The sequence below is a fragment of the Chionomys nivalis genome, chromosome 11 (genome assembly GCF_950005125.1).
Source record: "Chionomys nivalis chromosome 11, mChiNiv1.1, whole genome shotgun sequence".
In the NCBI taxonomy this organism is placed as follows: domain Eukaryota; kingdom Metazoa; phylum Chordata; class Mammalia; order Rodentia; family Cricetidae; genus Chionomys; species Chionomys nivalis.
Genome location: NC_080096.1, coordinates 7,647,831 through 7,675,023, shown reverse-complemented (window position 1 = coordinate 7,675,023; position 27,193 = coordinate 7,647,831). Strand labels below are relative to the sequence as shown.

The 27,193-nt window shown below is 51.4% G+C and overlaps 1 protein-coding gene across 1 annotated transcript in view; it reads left to right on the top strand.

Annotated features, from left to right (window-relative positions):
• The window catches only part of C11H1orf127 (chromosome 11 C1orf127 homolog), a 30,578-nt gene extending 22,185 nt beyond the window's left edge, over window positions 1–8,393 (top strand). The window contains exons 8-12 of the mRNA XM_057784964.1: window positions 174–258; window positions 1,352–1,548; window positions 1,805–1,928; window positions 6,543–6,736; window positions 7,188–8,393. Of these exons, the coding sequence (XP_057640947.1) occupies window positions 174–258; window positions 1,352–1,548; window positions 1,805–1,928; window positions 6,543–6,736; window positions 7,188–8,210 (1,623 nt within the window). The 3' untranslated portion in view covers window positions 8,211–8,393. The remainder of the gene's footprint in view (window positions 1–173; window positions 259–1,351; window positions 1,549–1,804; window positions 1,929–6,542; window positions 6,737–7,187) is intronic.
• Window positions 8,394–27,193: the final 18,800 nt, after the last annotated feature.

Genomic DNA, 27,193 nt, shown 5'->3' with positions numbered 1-27,193 from the left:
TAAATAATATTTCCTGGTTGTGCTGGAGCAACAGGCCCTGGCCTGGGCCCTGACTCTTGGGGCTTTGTTCAGAGATGAGATGAAAGGGTGGAGTAGGGAGGGAAGGCCCTTAAGGAGGGAGAGTGCCTCTAGAAGGAACAGTGGCCACAGTGGGGACCTTCCTGCTTCCCCAGGTATGGAACACTTCCTTAGAGCTCCTGCCACTCTGGCTGGTGAGCGGTTCCTATGCCTACTCCCTCAAGGCTGCGTGCCCGCTGGGTAAGATATAGGAGTGCCCCTGATGCCCACCTCTGATTTTAGCACTGTCAACTCCTGTTTTCTCCCCTCTGCCAAACACCTTGTCCCCACTGCCCCATTCTGCCGCCTCTCTTCTGAGCGGAGTGTGAAGTGTGACTGTGGACGTGGGAGCCATCCGAGCAGCGCGTTCAGTGTGACTGTGAACAGTGCTATCTACTGAGGGCTGCAGATCTGGGATCTGGGAACTTCTGGGGTCCCCAGGCAGGCTCTAGGGTCTGTGGTCATATTCTGCAAGACTCAGAGGCGATACCCTCCCTTCCCATGCACCTCTTCAATGTGAGGAGGCCAGGAATCTGGAAGTATTCTGCTGACCTCCAGGAATCTGAATGCTAAAGCTCTCACTACGCAGTTAGATGGATCGAAGGCTTTGTCCTGTGAGGGCAGATGAGAGATGAGGAACACGGCAGGTTTGATGAGAATTTTATCATGAAGTAAGTCTCAGAATGAGAACTCTGGGGAGTCCAGTGGTCTTCGGGGATGTCCTTGCCAAATCCACACACTCCCACCCTGTTGGTACTATTTGAAATGTCTTTATTTGGAGGCAAATGCTTTTTCATTTAGCAACTGCAGAGCCAGATCAGAACACCTTATGAGAGGGCTGGTACAACAAAGTTCTTGCTAAAGTGTAAACAACTGATACAGGCTGTCCCCTACCAGCAGCTTGCCATGGGAGGGGCGCCAGGTAGGGCCATGAACTGCAGTCTTGGCCTTTGCCAGCCTGCTCCTGTCACTGCTTTTCCAGCAACCTTCTCGAATGGCAGTATCCTCCGAGAGCTAGACAGGGTGGCCCTTTTTTCTTTCTTTTCCTTTCCTTTCCTTTCCTTTCCTTTCCTTTCCTTTCCTTTCCTTTCCTTTCCTTTCCTTTCCTTTCCTTCCCCTTCCTTCCTTCCTTTCTCTTCTTTCCTCCCTCACTCCCTTCCTTCTTTTCTTGGGACATCAAGTTCCAGAGTCAAAGTGAACTGACTCGTGTATGGGCTGGCCTCAGGTGTGGCTCTGGCTAAGGCCCTGCAACCCTGTAGCTCGTTTTCTGGGTCTCGTTTCCTTCTGGTTCCAGTGTCATCCCAGCCAGGGGCAGAGGTCTCAGTTTACATCCCAAAGCAGAGACTGGGTCTGGTTAGGAGAGGACTCCGTGTGGAAGAGTCCCTGAGCCCCAGGTTCCTGCGGGTGCACCAGTCCAACACCTTCACGGTGACCGAGGACAGAGACTTCGTGGTCGTCAGCATCCCAGCCCTGCTGCTGCTCCAGTACCAGGTCAGCATCCTGGTGTTATGGCCTTGCTTCTTCCTCAGAGACCTCTTGCTTGGGCTGTTGGTTGAGCCTGAAGTCAGAAATTCAGAAAGCAGGTCTTTGGGGGCTGGCTGGGGGCTGGCTGGGGGCTGGCTGGGGGCTGGCCTCACTGTTTATGTCCTAGAGGTTTAGCTTTGTTTAGGAGGTGGCCCCAGCAGGGACAGTCAGGGGACAAGGGATGTATCTCATCACATGGAAACAATGCCTTGCTGTCCCACAGCTATGCCCAGATGCCAGAGAATCCCCAGGGACACAAGCATTCTACAGGGTGGACCTGAGCCTTGCCTTTGCGGAGATGGTCTCCCCAGTACACTGGAGAGTGGAGAACTTTTTCCAGTGTGTGGGTAAGTGAGGAGCCCTGAAAACACACTTGCTAGTGACAGGTACATGCCACCCATGGTCTCGTTCCTTGCCCTGGCTTCATTCTCCTTTTGGCAGTATTCATTCTCTGGACTGAGAGTTCCCACATCTCAGCAACTGAGTGATTCTGTCAAGTACGCTGCTGGAACTGGAGAGGTTTAGGTCCTGAGTGGTGAAAAGGGAGACAGAGGCGGGAGTGCATCGGCTTCCCAGCTCAGCCTCGACTGTGTGTGTGTGTATGTGTGTGTGCATGTGTATGTGTGTGTGCATGTGTGTGTGTGCATGTGTATGTGTGTGTGCACATGGATATGGGAGCCAAAGGTTAATGTCCAGTGTCTACCTACCTTACTCGTTCAACAGTCTCTCACTGGCCCTCGAGCCTACCTCGACAGCTACTCTGACCAGCTAGCAAACGTCAAGGATCCTCCTGTCTCTGTCTCCCGAGTACTAGAATTACAGGTGCACAGGGCTTTAAGAACATTTAGGTTTTTTGTTTGCTTGTTTTTTTTTTCAATTTTATGTGCCTAAGTGTTTTTCTTACATGTTTTTCCCTGGTGCACAGGGAGTTGCTCTGATCCCATGGAACTGGAATCACAGACAGTTGTGAGCCGCTATGTGGGTGCTGGGAATTGAACCCAGGTCCTCTGGAAGAGCAGTCAATGCTTTTAACCAGTGAGCCATCTCTCTGGCTCCACAGCCTTTTTATTTTTATTTTTCAAACAAGGGATCTAGATATCTGATCTCAGATCATTCTTATTCTGGTGTGGTAAACGCCTTACTGATTAATCTTTATTTCTATTTTTTTAATTTATTATTATTATTATTATTATTATTATTATTATTATTTTTGAGACGGAGTTTCTCTGTATAACAGCTCTGGCTGTCCTGGAACTCACTCTGTAGATCAGGCTGGCTTTGAACTCACAGAGATCTGCCTGTCTGTGCCTCCCAAGTGCTGGGATTAAAGACGTGCGCTGCCGCTGCCACTGCCCTGCTTGTTTCTAATTTTGAGACAGGTCTTAGTGTGTAGCCTTGGTTGGTGTTAAATTCCCTCAGCCTCCCAGGTGCTTGGTTTGCAGGTGTGTACCACTTCTCTGAGTGTTGTCTCAGGTTTTGTTTTGTTTGCGACAATAAGAGACTCATTTAGCCCAGGCTGGCCTTGAACTCATTACACAGTCAAAGATCACATTGAATTTCTGGTTCTTCAGCCTCCAGGCCTCAAGAGCTGAGGTTACAGGCAGCGGCCACTCTGGTGAGTTTATGAAGTACTGGGGATCAACCCAAGCTTCCTGTACTAGGCAACCACTCTGCCCACTGGGCTACATCCCTAGTTCCCACCTCGGCTTTTCTTTTCAATCTGGAGCCTAAGGATCCTAGAGCCTGTCACAATGCTGCATTAGACGCAGAGAGAACCTGGTACAGGATGTCCCATTTCCATTTTGGTGTGTCCCACCGTCTCTGTGTGGGCTCTAGTGCCTCAGGTCGGTCAGTGCCTCAGACTGCTTGGCTGAGAGCCCAAGCCTCTGCTTTGTGTCCTTCATCTGAGGCAAGTTGCCCTGTAAATGCCGTGCAAGCTCCCGCGCGAAGGATGCCACCGCCCTGTCTTGAAAGGGCTTTCGGTGAATGCCGGACGACCAGACAACCTGGTATTCACACATGCAAAACCACCAGGAGCAAAACCCATTCAGATCCAGCACGAGGAAATACACATAATTCACAAATGATGTCAATCACTTTCATCTCAGGACTTCCTAACTGTCCTCAATAGAAGACAGACGGGAAGGAGATTGAACTCAGATGTTAATAGTGCAAGAATGCCCCGTTACCAGGATATGATGTCTCGGTGCTGCATAAAAATGTAATTATATTCAGAACTATATTTAAAGATTAAAAGGGGGACTGCCTACCACATCTAGCCCCAAAGTCAGAAACAAAGGCAAGGCGGGATGGGTTGGGGGGTGGGGCGTGAGGACGGGGTCGAGTTCTAACCGGCTGCTAAAAATGGAAATATTTCTCGAAAGTTTTTACATGTTTCGGCTGCTTTTGTTTTAGCAGTTTCCTGCGGCACTGATATTGATTTTGGGAGGGGGGGGTGGAACTCTACCCAGCCAGGATTCAGCAGGAACTTGCTATGGGATTGAGAGCAGGGAGGGAACAGAGGCCACCGGATGGGGTCTCTCCAGCAGCCTGTAAGGGGAGATAGGAGGTGTCTCTGGAGCCTTGTGGAAGGTAGGTGGACCCAGGAGGAGGTGGACTTTGTTCTAGGCTCGGAAGGGTAGGTAGGTTGTTCACAGGGAGATAATGAATAAAATACGAAAATAGCAACAGCAATAAAAACATTTTAGGAGGATTTTTTTTCTCCCTCCCTGGGAAGATTTACACGGGGAAAGAATGTTCCCTTTCTGGTTTTATTAATTTCATATCAGCAGCCGGAATGAATCTCTCCCCTCCCTGGTCCCCAGTGCACCTCTTCTGTACCTCCTTGCAGCTTCCAGAGCTTTCTGTTCTTTTTATAGTCTCTGCTCTCCACTCCTGCCTTTCCCTGCAGTCTAGAAGCCTGGGTGGAGATCAGGGGCTGTGGCTCATACAGTTTTCCTTCTTCAGCTTTTGCTTTTAGCAACCACTTACTTACAAGTGCCGGTTAGACCCGATTTTCACCAGGAATTTTTACAAAACGTCTTTTCTCTGTCAATCCGTGACTTGTGAGTCAGACTCTGAACGGGTCGCCTACATGCCTGCAGTTCTGGGACTTCTCTTTTAGACTTTTGTTCGTTTCAGTTTTTGCGGGTGGGTGTTTTGCCCGCACGTGTGTCTGTATACCATGTTTATGCCTGGTGCCCTCTGAGTCAGAAGAGGGCATCAGCTCTCCATGAATTAGAGTTACAGGTGGTTGTGACAGACCATATGGGTGCTGGGAACTGAACTCAGGTCCTCTGAAAGAGCAACAGGTGCTCTTAACCACCAAGCCGTCTCTTCAGCCTCAGGATACAGATTTTTAAAAATCTCCCTCTCACTTACAAAATGAAAACCAAACCCAAAGGGTGTTCAGGAGCATCCTAACAGTTTCAGGTGGCAGCTTCTGAGAACAATGGAGTAAGCGGGAGTGCTCGCCCCCTGAAAAGAAAAGTCAATGACAGTGGGGGTGTGGCCATGGCAGTGGGGGTGTGGCCATAACAGTGAGAGGTGTGGCCATGGCAGTGGGGGTGTAGCCATAAGAGTGAGGGGTGCCTTCATCTTCCAAAGACTGGGTGAAGGCTAGCAAAATGGCTCAGCAGGTAAAGGTGCTTGCTGCCCAGCCTGCTAGCCTGAGTTCGATCTCCAGGACCCACGTGACAAAAGGGAAGAGTGACCTCTGACCTCTACATGTGCACAGTGGCACATGTAGTTTCCCTGTAATAAAACATCTCAAGACGTGAGTGAGAGGACCTGGGTGGAAATGCTGGTGGGGGTCAGGTAAGAAGCATAAACCAGTGAGGGTAAGGGCATCCAGGACCCAGGGGAAGGGGGCAAAGCCACAGTGGGGTTTAGGAAAGAAAGGAGTGGCAGGCAGTTCAGGCAGCAGGAGTCACCAGATTCCCCACAAAGAGACAGGCCTGACTTCTCTGACCTCGGTGGCCAAGTCTGTCCAGTGTTCTGTGTGAAACTGAGGATAGGAAGTGTTGACTGAGATCCGGGCATGGTGCCTCGTGCCTGCGATGGCAGAGCTTGGGGGCTGAACAGGAGGAAGGCTGAGTTCAAGAACAGCCCAGGGTACTTATGGAAAGCCTGTCTCAGACATAACCACACAACGACATCCCTACAAAACCTCACCATTTTAACCACCTTGCAGCCTACCCCAAGGATACTAAATGGTTGTACCGGACCTGTGAACGAGAAGTGTTGGGGGAATGCCACCAGCACCTGGTCCCCAGAGGCCAGGGATGCTGTTGGCCATCTTAAAATGTACAAGATACCCCCACCCCCCAACATGGTACAGTATGGTCTGGTCTAGGATATCAGCAGTGCTTGCGCTGGTTAACCTGAGAATGGTCAGGCAGGCAACGTTAACCGGTCCTGATTGATTTCTGGGGTTGGACCAATCAATGTATTATACCTCAAAATAGGAGATGGCTCTCCGATGAAACCAGCTGGTAGCATCCAGGCTGGGCAGTGAATGGAGTCAGGTCATCTCTGCAGAAACCTGGATTTATGTGTTTTAAGTTCATTAGACTCTGTTCACTGAAACAGAGTCTCAGATCCAGACTGGCCAGGACCTTGCTCTCTAGTCAAGGATGAACTTGAACTTCTGATCCCTTTGCCAACACCTTCTGACTTGCTGGGGTTACCAGTGTGAACCACAGTACTTGGCTTATGTCATTCTGGAGGCTGAACTCAGGGACTTGTGATGTTAAGCAAGCATTCCGCCAACTTAGCTGCATTTCTAGCGCAGATAATTTAATTTCAAAGCTCTGTGAGATTCAGCCATGAGGACAGCTCTTAAGCCAGGGCTGGGCACTGACCACCAGGCTTCTCTTCTATGGGGAAAGGATGAATGCTTCCGTGGCAGGAAGATTTCGCTTCCCTAGGGGGAAGGCTGACTTCTGCTTTCCACTTGGAAGGGTCAAGAGAAGAGTCACTTGTCTCAACAGCCACACCGAGGGCGACTCTACCCACCCTGTCCCCTGGATGGGAGACCGTTTCAGCAGAAGTGCCGCTGCCTGCTGCCTCTCCCCAGTTCCAGATCCCGCGAGTGGCTGCTCAGGATGAGCCCCTTCGGCGTTTTGTGCACCAGTCTGCTAAAGAAACCACCGAGGCAAATCCACAGCCATGTGCTCTGTGTGCTGCTCCCTACCCAAGGGTCTGGTCCCCGCCTCGTGGATGGCTTTAATTGGGCCTATGTCCTTTCTCTCACTAGTCTTTATTCACGGGTAGCTACACTTTGACAACCCCGGTCACATTTCTTCCTCAAACTCAGAATGTTTCCCAGGGAAAGCAGGGACCTAACATGCTCCACCTTGGGGCAAGGCCCTTGCATCTGTCCTGCTTGGCTCACATTGAAGAAGGCAGCGTTAGAGACAGCTGCTGTATTCACAAGGGGGTTGAAAACTGAGGTAGGCACGCTCCAACAGTGGAGGTGGGGGTCCTGGAGTCAGGCCTAGAAGCCCAGCCTGAGGCCACTGCCCGCACATCCTTCTCTGGGCTGAGGTTCACAGGGTTGCTAGGGCCATATACTTTTATTTCTGATGCTTTTCCTCTCTGTGCAGCTGGAACCAGCAGCACCATTCATGAGAACGACTCCACCGGAAGTAGGAGGCTGGATGCCCACTGCTTCCTCTTCCACCAGTGCAAGCCAAGAGCATCGTGGTCCTCAGATTCCTCCAAAAAAGGCAGACTTAATTCCACATCTCTGGGCTCCAGCTACACTCTCCTCAAAGCACACGGAAGCTTCCCAGGTTGGCCCCAGACCTTCACAGGTGGTCTTCCCGTCTCACGCTTCCATGACCACACATTCGTCTTCAGAAGTCCCCTCTCCTCTGTGGCCTTCTTGGCAATTCGATGGGCCCCAAACACTGCTGGGTTCTGAACCATCTGTTCCCCTAACCAAAGTTCCAAGAGTCATGATGACTGAGCAGGACTCTGCCCAGCCGTCAGGCAGTCCCTTCCCACTGGGACAATTGTCAAGAGAGACTGTGAAATCAACAGAGTCTGTGGATCCCACCCCAAGGGAGCCTGCCCACATCAGTGAGGAATTCCCACCAGGGACAAGGCCCTTCAGGAGCCGCCTCGATGAAGAGGGGTTGATTTTCCACCATGCTCCCAGAAGGCCTCAGGAGATATTACCAATAACCAAGGTTGAGGAGCCACTGCAGAATGAACAAGATCCATCTGGAGAAGGGTTCAGAGGGTACCTGGATCTGTCAACCTCAGAACCAAGGCAGGGCACGGAAGGGCTGGGACTCATTGTCTTGCCCGGGACTGATGTCAGATTCACCATCCAAAGAGGGAGACAGCCAGATGCCAGTGCCCACGTGGGGACCTCCAGTTCAGAGCTCCCTGGGAGGCACAGTGTGGGCTCAGCAGATCCTCAGACAGTACTTCCCAGGGACCTTCTGACTGCCACCTCTGAGAAGCCTGCAACCCCTTCTGAAGGTGCAGACAGGACCCTACAGCTTGAGTCACTGCCTAAATGGCCTGAGGCCTGCCCATCCACATACAGCCAGCCCCCTACCTCCACACACCCAAAGCCTTCTGGCTCCCCCAGAAAGCAGAGTGCTCTGCCCCAGTGAGGCTGGATTCCCCCTCCCTGATGGTCAGGAGTTGATGGAGGCCAGGTTGGCCCCAACCCCTGAGAGCCATCAGCTTCCTGAGCTTTAGCGCATGTGGATGGGGGCCTCAAGAGGCCCCTGTGCTGAGCCTTTCTAGAGACTTCAGTCGTGAGTCAGAGTGGCCAGGGAGGGGAGACACAAAGGGAAGGGAGGACGCGGTTTGGTATGTTCCTACTTCCCTTCAGAAGGCGGCTGCGACAGGACAAGAGCCCCAGGCCTCCCTGAGATGGCCCAGCTGTACTTCACATCTCACTGTTAAATCTGGGAAGGCATCTGGGCAGCGTGCAGGCCTATAGCCAGGCCCACCCGTGTCTCCTCTTTAGCTTTGTGACTTTAGCAGGGCACTAGCCTTTCTGAGCCTTAGTTTCCTCGTCAATGGAGGGGAAATGATACTCGTTCCTCCCCGGTGGGGTTAATGAAGGAGGTGAACGAGAATCACATAAAGCCTTGGGTACCAAGCCCCGCGCAAGCATGCTGGAATCCCCGGGGAGGGAGGATGGAGTGTTACAAACTATGGTTTCTATGGCAGCAGCTGGTACCCTTCTGGCTTGGACAGACCCATTGACCTGCAGTGACTCAGAGCTCCCACACTCAGTGGCCCAGGAGCCCAGCTGTGGCCTGGGCCAGAATCCCACTCCGCGCTTCCCTGAGAGGGCAGTGCCTCACCCCCTCCAAGCCGACTGTGGCTGGAAGTGGGGTTTGAAACGCAGCCAAGAAGAGGGGGCCGAGCGGCCGAACGCAAACTAAATAAATAAATAAATAATCAGGGTTGTCTTGGCTGATAAACGGTCCCTACCTCGAAGATGACTTCTCCCCCCTGCGTGCCCCCTCCTTCCTCTTTCTCCGGGCAGATCCATCCCAGGCAAAAGCTTAATAGCCCCATTTAAGGCTTTTCCTTTTCACCACGGAATTGAGCTGCTCCTGCCATTACGGGGTTTTCAGCTTCTCTCTGAAATCAAATTACTGACTCCATTTAATTTTTTAAAAGCTCGGATGATTTCCCTTCTTGAATCCGAACCGTGACTCCAAGGCCAGCCCCCTCCCCTGCCCCCAACGAGGCGCGCCCCCTGTGGGTAACTGCTGCCCAGGGATGGTGCTCCCCCCCCCCCCCCCGTGCCAAGGCAAGCCTGACACCTACAGGGGGAAGCCAATAGAAGGCAGCCCGGGTCCCACATCCTGGACACACCATTGGGTGGTCTTGGCTTCTCCTGGGTCTATGTCAACTCACAGGGATCCCACAAGGGCAGACCTTCAGGTGCTAGTGAGGTCAGTGGTCAGAGCTCAGCCTGATGCACTGGGCTCTCGGTCATTCTGCAGACAATGCCCCCCGCCCCACCATGTGTGTTCAAGACTCCATCCCTTCACAGATGTCTACAAGGAGACCCTCCTGACAGGGGAAAGTCCCTCCCTCTCTATTCTAGGGTTGGAGATGTAATAACCACATGGGACAAATTCAGATGTTTCCCAGTGCTCAGAAGAGAACCAAGCAAACAGCTGGGGGTGGGGCTTGCATTGAGTGACAGAACGCACTAGGAGAAGGTCAGAGGTAAACTCAGAAAGAGCCAGGGGAGCCAGCCCAGTGGCACAGGTCTCTGATTCTAGCCCTCAGGATCTGAGGCCAGCACGGGGCTACAAAATGAGAGCCTGTCTCAAAAATGGTAAGCACAAACAATCCTTCCCACTGCCAAAAGAATAGAAATAGTCGGGTGAGGTCATCTAGGCTAAGTGACAGAAATGACAAGGGCACTGAGATGGTCCGGGGACAAAAAGGTCACTGGACAAGGCATTTGTGTGGATGGTGAAGAAGAGAAGGAACCTGCAGGGCTTGGATGTCTAGAAGGAGACTGAGTTCCACTCTGACCTCAGTGGGCATCTCATGAATCTAGATCTTTAGGAGACAAATGGCCTTAGGTAGGGGCCTTCTAAAGGTGGCCATTGCTAGGTGGTTGGTCATAGGGACAAGAGCAGCAGCCAGGAGTATGGAGATCAGGGGTTAGCTCAGGACATGCCTGCCCTACTAGAGGGAAGTGATTCCCGAGTCCCTTGTGGATACTGTGCCACTCCTGTGTTCTAACAGGCATGAGATGTGTCTGCTAAGAAACAGGGCATCTGTCTGATCTTCACCCTTGCTACAGTGTTGCTCCTGGGAGTCATTTTGTGTCTTACTCTGTTTCTGGATCTTCACCCTTGCTACAGTGTTGCTCCTGGGAGTCATTTTGTGCCTTACTCTGTTTCTGCCACTGATCACTCTTCCTCTTCTCCATTTCAAGGCCACCTTGGGACTCACAGACCAAGGCATGAGCACATCCTGAAGATCTGTGAACTAGCGCTCTCTCCCGAGTCCTCTATGTGTGATACCACTGCATCCTTAGACACCAGATGAAGGAAACGGAGTTAATGGAGTCATCCAGCTCAGGGTGAGGATGTAGCTCAGTAGGCAGTAGCCTCACCTAGCACGAGGCTGTAGGTTCAATCCCCAGCAGTGGATAACTGGGTGTGGTGGCACATGCCTGGAATCCCAGCCCTCCAGAGGTGGATGTTCAGGGTCCTTCTAAGTTACCTGGCACATTCGAGATAGATGAGACTGTGTCTAAATAGTAAAATCAAAGCAAGTCACTATAAATGGTTCAGCAAGTCCCAAGGCGGGAGGAGCCTAGGCATTAACTGACTCAGTTCTGGGTGCCCTTTGCCGCCGGAACAAACCATAGGCAGACTTTCCTTGCCCCTTGCCTTCCTCGCCTCATCGCCTCAGAAGTGGGACAGTCTTCTTTAATTAGAAAGTGCTCGGGGTTCTGTGCAGGGCTTCTGTTCTCTTTTAACATGTGACAGCGCCTACTCTGCGCCCCCTCCCTGACTCTTGATGTACCACGGCCAGAATGGTACCCATGACCAATGCTGGGGCTATGGCAGGCATATTCGTGAACATTGCCCCTGCCTTGGGAACATCTAATTCCGTACTGAGACCTCCCAGGCCTTGCAAGCATCTGTTCATGCCTGACATATCTATGTGCCGTGACGTCTTGGAAGGGGTGTTTGTACTAGGGTTGGGGCTGGGGGTCTTAGCCAGCCCAGGCTATTCGATGTGATTGGACATCATAGGTGCCTTGAGTTCTCATCTTCTCCCCAGTGACTATGTGGAGTCCACAGTTAGTACGCATGCATTGTATTTCTCTCCCTGTCTGTTCAGTGGAGTGGTCAGCACAGGGCCAGGGCCTGCCTGGGTTTGCCAAGCCTGTGACTCTGGACTCATATTTTCGAAGCTTCCTGTGACGGCTTCTGTCGCAGCACGCCTTTTTAGGGTTGGCCGTGAGTCTCTGTTGGGTATTTGACTCTTACTTAAACTGGCGCTGTAGCTATCAACTCAGTAATTCTCCAAATTACCGAGTAACCAGAGAGTCTGTGTGTGTGCTGGGGAGAGCGCTCTTCTGGCTGTCAGGGGACCAGACTGGTCACGCCCAGGACTGGTGTGACCTTGAGTGGGTCAGTTCACTTGCGGATCCTGGATTCGCTGTGGAGTGTTGATGGAGGATGGCTGGAACCTCTGATCTAGGATAAGGCTGGTCGCCTGCTGGTAGAAATGAAGGTGCTGTGCAGGGTCCCTGGCCTTGTCAGTCCAGGCCTTGCCGTGTTCCCATGCCTCTGCTTCTTTCAGGTCTGGCTATATACATGAGTGTGTGTGTGTGTGTGTGTGTGTGCACGTGTGCAAACATGTAAGTGTGCTGCTACAGACATCAGGGCAAGCCAGGGAGGATGACAACAGGGACAGAAGGTTGTTCTCATGGACCCAGCCAGAGGTCACCTTTTCCTTTCTCCATAACCACTTCCTTTTCCTCCCCCAGCTTGTTCTTTGACAAACATCCAAAGACAGTCTTAAGACTCACTATGTAACTCAGCATGAACTTGAACCCCTGATCTTCCTGCCTATCCTCCTGAGTTCTGGTCACATAAGGCTGGACATGGAACCCAAGGCTTTCTGCACGCTAGGCAAGAATTCTACCACCTGGACTACATCTCGGCCCTATCTCCTCTCTCCTCTCTTGAGACCTGGGGTGAGCCACCCCTCTCCCCAGCGCCATGGCTCTCAGACATGGTTCTCACAGTGAGGTCCCCAGCCAGCGACATCAGCATTCCCTGGAATACACTAGAAATGCAAATTACTAATTTATTTGAGACAGGCTGTCATGTAGGCCCATGGTGTAGCAGAGGCCTGCTCTTGAAACCCGATCCTCCTGTTTCCACCTCCCAGTCGATGAGATATATTACAGCCACGCCCCACCATGCTCAGCTTAGAAATGCAATTTTTTTTTTTTTTTTGAGATAGGGTTTCTCTGTGTAACAGCCCTAGCTCTTCTGGAACTCCCTTTGTAGAGCAGGCCTCACAGAAATCCTCCTGCCTCTGCCTCCCAAGTGCTGGGATTAAAGGCGTGTGTCACCTTTGCCTGGCAAAATGCAAATTCTTGAGCTGGGAATGTAGCTCAGTTACCGCTGTCTAGCATGGCCACTGCTGAAGGGGACAAGTTGGACCACACCCCAGATGACAGACAGAGAAATTCAGCCAGTCCAGTCTAGCAGTTTGTGTTCTAACAAGGCTCTAGAGGATTCGGCTGCCCCGTTGCAAACTTGAAAACAAAAGCTTCAGAGAGGACGGGAAAGAGGGAGACCTAACTCCCCTGCCTCCAGAATAAAGGTGACATTCTGTTTCCAAAGACTGGCCACCTCCGTCTGCATGCAGAACCACCCCTTTGAGGAAGAAATGCTTCTGCCCATTTTATGGGTGAGGAAACTGAGACTCATGACCTCACCCAAGGTCACATAGTTGGAAGCCCATGGTCTTGTTATTCTGAGGCAAGGAACCCTTCTAGCACCCTCGGGTTCTCAGGATTCTTAGACCAAGACGCCAACACACGTCCCTCGGCCAGGAAGGAGATCCGCCTTCCAGCTTTCTGCCCACTTTCCAGTTGTAATCACGAGAGAGAGCATCCAGGAAGCATAAATTTTGCCTGGCAGTTGAGTAAGAGTGCTGAAAGGAGTTACACGTCAGGGAGATGGGACTTTATTTCTCAATGAAATAGCCTTTTTATGGCTGGAATAAAAGTGCCAGGGGGAGCCTAATGCCAGGAAGTAGCAAGCACATTTGATAAACTCCTTAAGCCGGGCGGGGCGGCATGGGAGGCCGTGGTCTGGCAGAAGTCCTCACACAACTCTAGTTCATGTTTCCCTGTAGGTTCAGGTCGTGGGAGAGATTTCAGGGGTCCTCATGGTCCGACCTGTGGGAGAATGACTGATACTGGACCCAAGGAGACAGCCTGCCACCGGGTCCCCAGGTTGTAAGAGCCGAGTGGCAATGCGGAGAGCAGTCAGCAGAGGGCAGCATAACACCCTGTTCCAACCTGACCCGTGGCTGCTGGAGGGGGCAGGGGGGCTTGGGTGTGGGGAAGGCCTCTGGGGTGCAACCCTCAGAAGAGGTCAGCCGTAGCTCTCCCCCCAGAACGCCTTCCTCCTCGTTTCTGTCTTCAACTTTTTCATATCAAAGAATAGTTTCCCAAAAGCAGAAGCTTGCACCCTCATCTAAGCAGTAGCGGTGAGGGTAGGGGCCTTTCCATCTCTTGCCCACCCTCTGGCTGACTTAAGCGTCTCCAGGTTTGGCTCTGGACTTGACTCACCCTTGACTTCCTTCCATGGGTTCTCTCAGATGGTCTTAGTGTAAATACGTGTAAACAGGCAGATTTTGTGGGTTGGGGGGGGGCACCGCCTTCATAGTTACTGGAAGTGTGAGAGAATCCTGAAGGACAAAGAGAAAGCAAGGGAAACTTCTCGTCTGAGAGCGTGTGATTGGCAGGTTTACGGCCTCAGAAAGGTGCGCGGTATTCCGCACAATCAAGTCATTTTTAAAAATAATCTCCCTGCTTAGGTTGTACATGCTGCTAATTGCATTTTAATAAGTCTCTTAAAATCTTGCCATATTTTTTAATATCCTAATACTAGGTAAGTGATTGCGGGGGACCCTGGAGGGCACCGGGAGTTTATGTAACAGAGGGAGGGTTCTAGTGAGCTGGGGGCTGGGAGTGGCTGCCAAGTGGCCTGTGCTGTGTGGCCTGTAAGGGGCTGCATTTTATGTGTGTGGGGGATGTAGAGGGTGTGGGTGTTGTGTCCGTCGGGAGTGAACTCAGGGTGCGTGCAGCCTCGAGACCAGCAGTCTCTGCGGGCCCTTCTTTGGCCACTAAATCAAGGATCTATGATGGAGGCAGACCAGAGCCCCCTTTATTTTTCAGCCCCAAATTAGAACATTTGACCCCGAGGAGATCTCTGACCAGCTTGTCATCTCCACCTTTTCTAAGACCAAATGCTCTGGGCTCAGAGAGGGGCCACACGGCAAGACAGAACTCAAACCTCGGGCTTGTGAGGCCAGAGTGTGGAGCATCCTTTCTTCCCTTTCCAGCCCAAGGCTCTGCCTGTGCCAGCTGGACCTAGCATCCTATAGGGCTGTCCTAACCCTGCCATGCCCAATAATGTGAGAAGCATTGGCGGGCATCTGCCCCTGTGGTGTTCTTACCACATACCTGGCATTTAGCTGGCCACTTTCCCCTAAGTAACACTGTAGGGTAAGTGCTTTAGGATCTTGGAATGGACCCACAGTCGAGAACTAGCAGAGATGATATTTGAATATGCAGTCAGCTCCTGTGGCTAGTGGAGACTTGTGTGTGTGTGTGTGTGTGTGTGTGTGCGTGCGTGAATGCAGGTATCTGTGGAGGCCAGAAACACCAGGCATGCTGGATCATTACAAGCAGCTATCAGACACCTGCTGTGGTTGCTGGGGATTAAACTCAGGTCCTCTGGAAGAGCAGTCAGTACCCTTAACCATGGAGCCATCTCTTTAGCCCCCATACCCAGCTTTTTTTCCCCCATGGGTCTGATGATCTAAATTAGATTCTCATGGTTGCACGGCAAACACTTTATTCAATGAGCCATTTCCCTAGCCCATGGCAGAGAGGCTCATTGTGGCTGGACAGGAGGATGAACCAGGAGGAAGCTCGAGGGACCTCCTATCCAGGCCTGTGGACACCATAGTGTGACGGCAGAGGAGACTGGCAGAAGCTGGGGAGATTGTCACAGGATGACTCCTGGTCTGTCTGTTACTACAGGGCAGGGTCTCAAAGCCAAAGTCAGTGTCTGCCCTTCTCAGAGCCTCTGGAGGCCTGAGGTCTGGAAGTGCCCTGCTGAGGTCACCAGGGCAGGCCCTTTAGTCAGTCTTCGGACTACTGGAGGCTCCTGGATGCCTCCACCAGCCCTGGCCATCCTCCTTCCTCGTCCTCCTTATCCACACCACCAGCCCGGGTGGGAGGCACATGTTGAACGAACTTCTGAACAGGAAGTCAGCGTCCAGGTCGGCCCGAGTCCCTTTTCATGTGGTTTCTTTAATCCCCCGGGCTGGGTTTCAGAAGCATTTTATAGTTTCAGTTTTACAAAGCTATGCTCCCTTTAATGTTGGCGTGTTCAAGAGGTGGAGGGGGGGTTTCAGTCAAAACATGTGTGCTCTACACCAGCCAGCTGCGGGGCCACGCAGCCCAGGGAGGAGAGGCGGCAATGTGGCCTCCAGGCTCCCCAACACAGAGCCTGGGTGGATGTGGATGGGGGCCTGGGTGGATGCGGACAGGGGCTTGGGTGAATGTGGCCGGGAGCCTGGGTGGATGCGGATGGGGGCCTGGGTGGATGCGGATGGGGGCCTGGGTGGATGCGGATGGGGGCTTGGAAGGTGGATGTGGATGGGAGCTTGGGAGGTGGATATGGTTGGGAGCTTGGGAGGTGGATATGGTTGGGAGCTGGGAGGATGCAGACAGGGTCTGGGAGGATGCGGACAGAGGCCTGGGAAGGTGCGGACGGGTGTCTGGGTGGATGTGGGCGGGGGCCTGGGTGTTGTGAACTGCTTCCACTGCTCTCTCACAAACTCAGACTTACCTGTGCACGGTCTTCGCCATGGTCAGCAGTGCAGGTCTCAGAGCCCCTCCCATCAGGTGCTTCGTTTAGGCAGGAGGACACTAATCTTTGCACGCCTGCACACCTTGGGCCTTACCCACCAGCATCCTGTGCTGATAGGTACTTAGCGTTTTCCCCTTACACAGACTCAACCTAAGCAGAAATAGCAAGCAAATGGTCAGTGTAGTATTTCAGTTATATTTCACACACACACATACTGTAATTTTTAAATGAAAAGAAAATGCTAAAGTCACACCATTGCCATGTGTGTTTCAGGTAAATCAGTACAAATATGTGCCCTTTCCCAGAAAAGAAAGACAATTTTTAAAAATTCAGTTAGAAAATTTACACTCATTTATTTATTTTGGGGAGGGGAGCATGTGTGAACCATGGAAGGCAGAGGATAGTTTGCAGGAGTCAGGTCTCGCCTTCCACCATGTGGGACCCTCAGGACACTGGGCTTGGTGGGAGCACCTTTACCGCTGAGCCCTCTCTGCAGCCTGAAGAGGACAGTGTAGACACTCAGTGCGTTCAGTCTTTTGACACTGCAACACTTGAGGACTTCCCAATATGACTTTGTGTTGGGGCTCCATCTGAAGTTGGGGTGTATGAAGCCCCGTGGGTTTGCCATGTCTGGTAGAGACAACGTTTCTGGTGTAGGGGGGATGTTGTGGAGTTGGTGTGGTTCCTACCTGATGGTCACCACTCTTCTTCTTTTGGCCTTGTCTGGAGGCCTTCAGGCTTCTGAAGAGTCGCCTGGGTTTGCTCTGAGTGCAGGGAGGAAAAGGACCAAACTTGCAGACAGTGAATTCGGTGGAAAGAACAGACTTTGGCTGCAGTCCTGGCTGTGCTTCCTCCTAAGAGTGTTACTGTGGGTGAGTTAGTCTCGAGGCTTCGCGCCCGTGTCTGTCCATTAGTGACGTGGGAGCAGCAGCATTGGGTGGAGACAGTGAGACAGCTTCTGGTTGTTTGGGAGCCTGGGACCCTTGTTCTGAGCTACCTTGTTTCTGTCCCCAGCCTTGGCTTTGTCATGGGTCCTGCCTTCTCCGAAAGAGGCAGCAAGAGCTGGGCGTAGAAGAGCGAGGCCAGAGGGCTGGTTCCCCACGTCCTGAACGGCCTGAGGGCAGACCTGGGCTATTCAGACAGGTGTTTGGCCTGGGGTGATTGATCTACACTGTGGGAGGTGACAGAGGTCCTGGACTACAGAGGCTGTTCAGGACCTTATCAAGGATCTGCTTTCACCCTTGCTAGCCCCAAAGTTTTGTGGGCCTTCCATGACCTCCAACTGCTTACACCCCAGAGCCTAGGCACAGTGCCCCAGCTCTGAGTTATGGCCCTCAACAGCCAGTGCCCTCCCCCTCCTCTTCACTTACCTGATGAGGTCTTGGCAGCGAGTGCTTTTCCCAGAGCTGGATCCCTTTCCTCAATGGTCACCAGTGATCAGTAGATTCTGAAGAAGTGGCGATAATGATGGTGGTGGTTGGGTGACATGGCCAGACACTTCCAATGTGACACATTTTTTTTCTGTCCTATGTCACTCAAGGGGGGAATCCAGAGCAGTGTCTGGTACATGGTAACCCCCCCCCCAAAAAAAAAAGATTCACTAGGACTGGGAAGATGGTTCGGTCAGTAGACGGCTGTTGAACATGCATGGGGACCTGACCTCCCAGTACACACGAGGAAAAGTTGGGTGTGGCAGAGTGCTGGAATCCCAGAGCTGGGGAGGTAGAGATAGCAGGAGGCCTGCAGCTTGCCGGTCTAGACAAATCAGTAAGTTCAGGTTCAGTGAGAGATGGTGTTTCAAAAAGTAAGCTGAAGAGTTACGTTGACCTCTGGCCCCTACAGGCACACACACATGCGTACACAGTTACTGAAGTACAGTGATTTATCGAGGGCGGATGACCCCCAATGGCTGATCATAGTCCTCTCGTGTTTCTGTCCCAGGAATGGTTGCTGACAATGGGTGCTCCATCGCCTTCCGAAAAGCTGTCCCCAGCAGTATTATGACACAGTTCTAAGTATCACACCTGCTGCCCCCCTCAGTTCCTTTTGGATGAGTCTGTCCACTCACCCCCAAGTCATTCGGGGGAGAACAGCTCTGGGCCGGGGCCCCTTCTGTCCCCCAGGGCAGTGAAGGGCTGGGCTCTGGCCCTGCTACAGCTGCTTGGGGCCCGGAGAGGAAAGAATCAAAGGCAGGCCATGTGGGCCCCCACTTTCATCTCCCAGCTTCAAAGGCGTGCAAACAAACCCTGTCCCCATGCCCGGCACTGCACTGCAGCAGCTCGCTGCTTATGGCCCCAGCCTGTCCTTCCCCATCTTCTCCTCTTTCCCAGAAGGAAGACAGGGCCCCAGGCCCGGTCCCAGGGTACCCAAAGAGCCCTGACTACTGGTGGAGTAAGAAGTGCTAGGCAGGGGCCCCTGTGTAGCTAAAGGGAGGTCTGTCAAGTAGGGCCAAGGTGACTGATATCCTTCGTCAGCATGCTTTCCCACGGTGGGCCAGCCTGGAGTCTGATGGCTCACACACTGAATAGAACCTTTCAGTCAAGAGCTGCACAGCTCAGGATGATGGTCATGAGTGGCTCCCGGGGCTAGACCAAATGGACATGCCCCTGAGAGTTCAGCACGCATAGATAACGACAGAAGGGTGCGGCATAGTTCATCGGTCATATTTACATCAGTCCCCCCACGGAAATGGAAACATAGGCACTATTGGGTTTAAAATGTTTCTAAGATGAACTTCACCAAAAGGTTCCTTTTACTCCCTATGATGTGTGACAAGGAAGTTGAAAATGGCACAGGGTCCCTTTACTTCTCTGGGAACATTTAGCTCCGGGCTGCAGTCCCATTCTGCAGATGAGGGGTCTGAAGCTCAGGGGGTTTCATCATGTGGCCCCCAGGTGACGCTCATCTATGGGTTGGTGACTGGGGCAAGGTTGAACCTTGTTCATGGTCAGACAGCCCAGAATCTGGTCCAAAGCCTGAGGGATGAGACTGCAGAAAAGATCCCATGTCTCTAGGACATTTCTGGCCTCTGAACAGCAGGGACAGATAACAAGAGGCTCTGGGACTCAGATTCTGGGTTTTGTTCTTACCTGTTGTGTGACCTTGGATCAGGATTTGTTTGTTTTTATTTATCTGTTTGTTTTGAGACAGTGTCTTTTATTACTCAGGCTGGTCTTAAACTCACTAGGTAGAGGAAAGTGATCTTGAACTTTTTATCCCCCTGCCTTTACCCCTGAGTGTTGGGATTAGAGGTGGGATATAGGATTATATGCCCTGTCGCCTTGTGCTGGGGACAGAACACAGGGCTTTGGGTCTCCTAGGCAAATACTCTGCTAACCATGCTGCAGCTCTATGAGACCTAGCCTTTCTTGATTCTGTAAGATGAATATTAAATAATAATAATAATAGTGCCTATCATCTCAGCTCTTTCCCAGAGAAGCAGGGCTGTGAGAACTGGAGAGCATCCCTCCTTCCACTTTCACAGAACAGAGCTTTATAATTAAGAGACACACTGTGACTGTCCTGAGGGACATCCATCACCCAAGGTCACACAACCTATAAGCAGCAAAGCCAGGGTCTGGGCCCAGGAGCCCTGTGGCACCCCCATCCCTGTTGCTCAGAGAGCTGGATCTGACTGACACTATAACCATACCCTCCCACCATTGGACCAGGGCTGAGGACATGAACCTGCAGGGAAGAGAGCTGCCTGCCAGGGGGCTGTCACCATACCCAGTGGTGAAGACTCTAACTCCCCCTCCATCGCTTCTCTGGGTCCACGTGGGCCTTGGGTCCCTTCTCCCATCACCGATTTGCTCCTGCCTTCTGTCATTTCCCCTGAGCCTCTCCAATCCATCTGCATACTGTCCACGTGACGTCCACATCCCAGGACCATCAGCTCTGCTCCTGAGGGTCCTGTGGTTCCTGAGGGTAGCACTGGGACTTTAAATTGGACTGCCCTCAGGTAGACACACCTCTTTGCTGCTCTCCCACGACATGCTATCCAGCATGGGTACACGAAAGCTCCCATGATGGAGTGGAGGGGCCAGGCTAATGAGGTTCCGGAAGGTCTGGATGAGACCTAGAAGGTTGTAGTGGACACCGTGAAAGTCCAGGACACCCCAAGAACTCGGGAGAGCAACCACAGTAAAGGTCTGAGGGGCAACAAGATGAAACATGTTCCTGGTGGGGGCCAAGAAGCAAGGTCAGGTCATGGGGAACCCCATGGGGCAGAACTTGCTAAAGGCTGAAGGAGGGGGAGCTGCTCCCACAGCTGGAGAATGGGGGTTCCCAGAGGTGGTAGCAGGAAGTGAGTCAATTAGAACCAAACAGGGCCAATGGGAACCAGATGTGATTAGGGTTGGGGGCTCTTGCAGGGGGAGATGTTTTCCCTTTCCTTCCAAGCTGTGACTGGGGGAAGGGGAGAGGGAGAAGCCTGCTGCGGCATCCTCAGCCCCACCCCCACCCTATCTCCACTTTTGGCCCAGAGTGGCATTGGGAGCTTAAGACAAAGCCCCAGTCCCTAACGGGCAAGGAAAGCCACAGCTGGGGATGGGGGTGAGGAGTGGGATGGGGTGGGAAGGATACTGTTCCCAACCTGCCCCACAGACAATCTCCAGGATGTGGGGCAGGGCAGGGACCTCCCACCCTGGCCTCTGTCTGCCACTGTAGGGGTTCTTGGGGGACTCAGGTGCTCACCCTAGTCGCTTGCTGGTATTGAAGGTTCCTTGCTCGTTGGCCTGAGAGTCTAGGTTCTGTGCTTGGTTCTAGATGCTTCTTCCAAGAAGTTCTCTTGGGTCCTTAGGTCGGATCATGTGTCCAATCTGGATTCCCAGTGCTCTTAGTGTATTTTCTTGTTTCTTTGTGTTTTTTTTTGTTTTGTTTTGTTTTTGTTTCTTTTTGTTTTGTTGTTGCTTTGTTTTATTTTCTTTTGAGGCAGGGTTTTGTGGCGAGCCTGGAACTCACTGTGTAGATCGGTTGGCCTTGAACTTGAAGCCATCCTACTTTCTAAGTGCTGAGATTATAGACGTGCACTGCCAAGCCCAGTCTTTCTGTGCTCTGTCTATTGGTTGATTGATTGAGACAGGGTCTTTTGGAATCCAGACTGGCCTTTTTGCTACGTAGTTGAGGATGACTTTGAACCTCCAACCCTCCTACTTCACCTCCTAAGTTGATGGTTCTCAACCTTGGGGTTCGAGGCCAGCCTAGTCTTACAGAAGCGAGTTCCAACAGGCTGCAAAGCTACACAGATAAACCCTGTCTTGAAAATAAAAGGAAAGAAGAATACAGTTCAATGGTATCAATGACACCGTTGCTGTGGATTTGTCACCAAGGTCCATCTCTAGTCCCTTTCCGTCTGCCACTGAAATGCTGCCCAGGGCAGAGCTCGCTTCCCATCGCCCCTCTCAGCCCGCTGCTTTAGTTTCTGCCTCTGTGAAACCTGACCACTCAGGGCACTTCACGACAGCAGGTTCACAGTCTCTACCTTCTGTGTTTGGACAGTGTCACCTAGGGAACTATCTCCCAGACTCCCTGTGTTGTGGCAGGTGTCAGCATTTCCTCCTAAATCTTACAAAAAAGGCACTTTGGAGATGTAGCTCAATTGGCAAGCACACAGGAAGCCCTGGATTCCACGCCAGCACTGTATAGGCTGCGTGCAGTGACACACAGCTACGAGCTGGCATGTGTAGGCATCCTGGCATGTCTACATGGGTAAGTATAGAATATATGCTGTTCGAACATAAAGCATGTTTCCACTTTTTATTAGGAGTGCATGTGAACATATATGTTCATGTACATATGTATGTGCGTGTTCATATATGTGCTGGGCTGGTACATGTGTACGCATCAACATGTGGAGGCCAGGGGACAAGTCAGGTGTCATCTTGAGGAATGGTGTCTACCTCCTTTGAGGCAAGTTCTCTCGTTGGCCTAGAGCTCCCTGATTACACTAGCCCAGCTAGGAGTGAACCCCAGGATCTGTCCTCCTGCCTCTGCCTACTCAGCACCTGTGTACCACCAGGCCTAGCAGCTTTTCATGGGCTCTAAGGATTGGATGCAGATCCTCAGGCTTATAAGACAAGCACTTGATGGATTGATTCCTCTTCTGAGCCCTTATAATGTCTTTCTTCCTCTCAAGTCCTGGTCAAGAATTCTGAAAAACACCACCTACATTATGGCATCAGCCTAGTTCCCTAACATGACAAGGGCACTGGCTCTAAACCCTGGGCCACATGGGTGAGCCTCTCGAGGTGCACCGTTCCTCGGCTGTCTTTGTCTAAATCTTTCTCCATTTCCAAGTTTCTGGTGTGCTAGAGAGACGGCTCAGTGGATAAGAGCACCCGTTCTGCAAGTGTAAAAACCCGAGTTCAAATCCCCGGCTCCCATGTAAAAGGCCAGGCATGGCTCTGTGTCTGTAACCCATGGCACCGGGTGTTGAAAATGGGCAGCTCTTGAGGGTTGGCTGATTAGTCAGCCTCGCTGAAGGAGTGAATTCTGGTTCAGTGAGAGATCTTGACTCAAGGCAATAAAGTGGAGGGCAATGGAGGGTACTCAGTATCCTGTTCTAGCTTCTGCATGTGCACGGGGCGTGAACACACGCATCCCCCTAACACATTCAAAACTGTTTAAATACTACCTTCTCTGGAAAGCCCCTTGCTCCACGGACTTAGGGACCTCTCTCTCCCGAGCTTCTGCAGTGTTTTATAGCCCCTAGGTCCCTTGATGGTGGTCGAGCACCCACACCCTCAGCATGGGAGACCAGGCCTTCTGATCCTGCAGTAAGCATGTTTAGGAGCCCAGCCCTCACACCCATGTGAGTATGTGAGATTGTGTGTAATGGTGCACTTGTTTACAGCAGGGCCAAGGCCAGGTCCTCTGAGTGCTGCTGGGGTAACAGTGGTGCTGGTGTTAGTGGTGAAGCACAATTAATAAAAACTCAGAGAGAGAAACTGGGGTTCAGCCTGAAGCTCAGAAAAGCAAAACAGCTAGCCACTGGCTCTTACTTCAACCTCAGTCCAAAATGACAATTCTGCCTCCAGGAATCTCAGAATGAGACTGTGTCTGAGAGCTGTCTCCTCCCGTTTTATAATCCTCTCTAGTGCTGGGATTAAAGGCATGCACTGCCCAGTTTCTATGACAACTAGTGTGGCTACTGGGATTAAAGGCATGAGTTATTGCTGTTCGTTTGAGACAATTCCCTACGTCTTCACCCCCTCTGGATACTGGTCTTTGATGTGTAACAACAAGGACCCCACTGAAAGATTTGCCACTGGGCAGCTTTTCTCAGCTCTGGCACAGACTGCATGTTGGCAGGCTGATGTGGGCCATGGTAGAAGTATTTACACCGGAGAAATTGGCAGTGCCACAAATCTGAGTTAGATTGATTGCTTTGCTTATTGTCTAGACAGGAGAAATCGGTGGAGGGGAAGTGGACAGTGCTGATGAAATTTAAAAGTGTGTTGTCCCTGAAGCCGTTCACTCTGAATGGAGCAAGCAAGCAAGGAAGCACACACACACACACACACACACACACACACACACACACACACTATCAAGGAACTATTCTTTCCGGATGTAAAACCCATCGTCTGATTCAGCCAAGTGCCACTCACATGCACGAGGAATGAATGAAGTTTGGACATGTGTCTTTGCTGTTTTCTTCTTGTCTTGTCAAGTGATGGCTCTGTAAATAGTTCCTGTGGCTGTCATTCAGCAAACACAACTGAGCTTTATGGCTGATCGTGGCGAGGGGGACATCACTTCCGCAAGCTCCGGGAGGGCCTCTGAGTGAGGAGGCCAAGATGGAGTTGATCGAGAGCTGGAAGCATGGTTTCTTGTTTTTGTTTTTCGAAACAGAGTTTCTCTGTCTAGCTTTGGTGCCTGTCCTGGAACTCACTCTGTATCCCAGACTGGCTTGAACTCACAGAGATCAGCCTGTCTCTGCCTCCCGTGTGCTGGGATTAAAGGCGTGTGTCACCACTACTGGGCGTGGAAGCTTGTTTAAGGAGGGTTTTTCTGAACCAGATGTGATGGTATACTTAGGCTGTCCAAGGGCTACATAATGAGACCCTAAATCAAAAAGAATGGGAGAGAGAGAGAGAGAGAGAGAGAGAGAGAGAGAGAGAGAGGTCTGTCCACACTGAAGCTTGACTAGGTCATAATAAATCAATGCAGGATTGCTGGAGAGAGCAAGATATAGGTATCACCCCATTTGATGCTTGAGATTCACCCCAGAGCTTTGGACATGTTTGGCAACTGGTCTACCACCGAGTCCTACCTTGAGTTCCATAATACAGGGTGTTTGTTTGTTTGTTTGTTTGTTTGAAACAGGGTCTTATATGTGGCCTGACTATTCTGGAATTCACTCTGTAGACCAGGCTGGCCTCAAACTCACAGAGACCCACCTGCCTCTGCCTCCTGAGTGCTGGGATTAAAGAAGATCGCTACCATGCCAGACCTGGTGTCCATCTTTAATCCCAGCACTGGGAGGCAGAGACGGGAGGCTCTGCTGAGCTCATTGGCCAGTGAGCCTAGCCAAACAGATGAACTTCAGGTTCAGGGACAGACCCTTCTCAAAAAATCAAGAGGGAGGCTTAGGGAGACTGCTAGTGGGCAAGGGTACATGGTACCAAGCCCAAAGACCCCAGTTCAGCTCCAGGACCCACATGGTGGGAGGAGAAAACCGACCCTGAAAGCTGCCCTCTGACCTCCACGTGTGGGCCTGACGAAGCCATGTGCACACTTACATAAGTGGAGGCATGAAGGAGTGAATGAGTGCAGCTAAGAAAAAGCTGGAGCGAGCTCAGCACCACCTGATGTCAGCCTCTGGCCTCCACATGTGCACACACGCAAACATAGAAAGCTATACTGCCCCACCCCCAAATCTGTTGATTCGATTCAACGCCTATCAAGATTCCAGGGGCTTGGCAGGAGAGGGATAGCCCCGCGGTGGAGCATGTGCTTAACACGCATGGCGCTCTGAGTTCAGTGCCCAGAAAAAGAAGATGAATAGTTTCTCAGGAAGATCCTCCCCGCCAAAAAGAGGTGAGAGGAGGGTAACTGAAGAAGATAGCTGATGTCAACCTGACCTTTGACCGTCACATGCATGCAAGGGCTCCAGCAACCACATGCATGGGCACACATCCACAGGAACACACGCATATGCCGAACACACACAGACACACACGCACGCCCGCATATGCATGCACACACAAAGATGTATTCAAAGGCTCCTGTGTAAGGGCATCCATTGCTATATTGTCTATTATGGGGGGATAGAAATATCTTTTTTTTTTTAAATATTTATTTATTTGTTATGTATACAATATTCTGGCTGTGTGTATGACTGCAGGTCAGAAGAGGGCACCAGACCTCATTACAGATGGTTGTGAGCCACCATGTGGTTGCCAGGAATTGAACTCAGGACTTTTGGAAGAACAGGCAAAGCTCTTAACCACTGAGCCATCTCCCCAGGCCCTAGAAATATCTTGAATATCCATCGACATGAGAATGGTAGAATAAATAAATAATATGGTGGGATTAAAAAAAGTCTGTCCACATTGTGAAATACTATGCAGACTTCAAAAAGAACAAGGCTGATATTTACGGCGAGCCGAGGGAGAACTCTACGATGCATGGCAAAATGTTAAAAGCAACTCGCAACAGTACACGCAAGCCCATTTATGAAAATGTACACAGACCTTTGTTTGCACATGCAAAACGAATGTCTGGAGCCACACACGCAGAGCGATGAATAGAGTTATTTCCAAAAGAGAGTTTCGCTGTGAGCGCTTCTGATCTCCTCGAGTTTTTTGCCTTGAGCAGTGACTTTAATCTAAAAATAAAAACCACACACAAGCACACACACAAGGCGAGGTGCAGCGAGTTGATTCTCTTACTTTAGAGATCAGGACATGGAGACACGCAGGGGCGGTGCTGTCTTGACTTGCCCAGGTGGGTAGCCCAGGGAGCCACAGCGAGGAACTTGCTGTGTAGAAGTCTCCCGCCTGGATTCCCAGGCTTTGCTCCACCCAGTGCTATTAAGAAACCAGGACTCTTGTTTTCTTGCTTGTCCCCTGGGCCAAGCTGCCCTCAGCCTGCTCAGCCACAGAGGAGGTGGCTAGAGGTTGTGGTCTGGGTCACATCAATTTTCCCTCTGGTCTATGTTTTCCCTGTGGAGTCCCCCAAGGCCCGTGAGGATTCCCTACAAGATGGAGGGTGGGTGGTGCTGATGCAGGCTGTAGACCGGAGGATGAGGTCCAGCTGCTACAGCCTCCTCAGCGGAGTTTAAGAATCCTGACTCTTAGGGCCTGGCAGGATGGCTCAGTGGTTAAGAGTTATAGCTGGTCTTCTAGAGGACTGGGTTTTGTTCCATGAGGTGGCTCACGACCAACTGTAACTCCAGTTCTAGGGGATCAGACACCCTCTTCTCGTCTTTAAGGGCACCAGGTACACATCCATCCAAACACTCATACACACACTCATACATGCACACACACACACACACACATGTATTTTTTAGATAAAAGAATGCTGCTTCTCAGGTTCTACCCCAAATCTGTTGTATCTGAATCCCTTGTTGAAGGGAATGAAACCTGAGTTTTTCAGGGTTTGGGGTACAGTTCAGAGCTGTGTTGCTCAACTCACTCACTCTCTCTTAGAATCACGTGGGTACTAATAAAATAAACTCCCCAAAACATCTGGCAAGGAATGTATGTGTCTTAGTATTGGTAGTGTTGATATTGTTTCAAAATACGTGGAAGACCTTTTATTATTATTACTGGTGTGTGTGCATACGTGCACCAAGGCACACATGCGGAGGCCAGGGAACATCTTTGTAGTGCTGGGTCCCTTCTCCCACCTTCATGTAAGTTCCAGGGATTGAGCTCAGGTTGCCACGCTTGGGCACAGAAACCTTTACCCACTGAGCCATTTCACCAGCCACCAAATGATACTAGCACGCCAATACC